This window comes from Ceratosolen solmsi, unplaced genomic scaffold (genome assembly GCF_000503995.2).
Source record: "Ceratosolen solmsi marchali unplaced genomic scaffold, CerSol_1.0 scaffold14, whole genome shotgun sequence".
Classification (NCBI taxonomy): Eukaryota; Metazoa; Arthropoda; class Insecta; order Hymenoptera; family Agaonidae; genus Ceratosolen; species Ceratosolen solmsi.
The window spans coordinates 4,339,958-4,341,070 of NW_011948420.1; the positions used below are offsets into that span (position 1 = coordinate 4,339,958).

General features: G+C 23.0%; 1 protein-coding gene across 1 annotated transcript in view; it reads right to left on the reverse strand.

Moving 5' to 3' along the window:
• The window catches only part of LOC105361156 (1-phosphatidylinositol 4,5-bisphosphate phosphodiesterase epsilon-1-like), a 29,668-nt gene extending 29,170 nt beyond the window's left edge, over positions 1 to 498 (reverse strand). Inside the window, exon 1 of the mRNA XM_011498263.1 lies at positions 480 to 498. Within this exon, the coding sequence (XP_011496565.1) occupies positions 480 to 498 (19 nt within the window). The remainder of the gene's footprint in view (positions 1 to 479) is intronic.
• Positions 499 to 1,113: the final 615 nt, after the last annotated feature.

Below are 1,113 nucleotides of genomic sequence, written 5' to 3' on the forward strand. Positions count from 1 at the left end.
CTTCCTTTACCACAGACGTTTTTTGTCCTTGGAATAATTAAAAGATTATCCATAACAATACTAATGCATGTCAAGCTTTAAAATAACGATGTTCCTGCAATTGGAAACAGCCTCACACCAATGACCTGTTTACAAACTGTGTAATAAAAATGCAATCTCCGTTCGTTCATTAATGGTTTGAAATATTTGTTTAATTTTGGGAAATTGCACGTGTCTTTGAAAATTCTTCGATTTTCGTTGGCATCTCATTAGATAAATTAAACGAGTTAGTCCGAGCCTGATATAAAGAGAATAAGATTGATGAAAGTTAGAAGCGTTGGTAATGTCTCGCAGCTCTATTTATCTTCCCCAGTATCTACTTCGTCACTATGTTAATTTAATTAATCAATATTGGTTTGTAATTTTAATCAATTTTTATCAGATAACGTATGTATTACAAATTATTATTAAAAATAATCGACAGAATACAACTAATTTACTGAGAATTGCCCTCCTCATACTGATAAGCAACAATTTATCTTTGAAACTGTTAGTTAATATTAATATTTTATTTTAAAATTAGAAGAATATTCAATAGTATTAATCTTATGTGTTTTAACGTTTAAATTAAATATGAATTTGTTAAAAAAAAAAAAAAAAAAAAGAAAACCTTCACTATACATAAATCGTTTCTAACAATATAAATTTATTCCAAACTACATTTTTATAAGCACAATGATGTATGATTAAAAAATTAATAAAATCATAAAAATTAAAAATTAATCGGAATAATAATATCTTTTGTTTTATTATATTTTCAAATCAAAAACTTTAGTAAAGAGAATATTATTAAACCAATTGTATGCAGTATCAATTGCAAAAAAAACAATTAAAAATATTAAAAGTTCAGTTTGAATATTAATAGGTATTTATAAATTTATAATTTTATAAATAATTTTAATTTAATATAATTTAATAAATAATTTTATAAATTTTAATGGTATGAAAAATTAAACATGATATTGCATGTAAATTATTCAAATTAACAATTAGTTTACTATCTTATTTTTGAGAATAAAAATCGAGAACTAAAACTGAGATAAAGAGGAATAGCCATTGAATAGCCATTTTAAA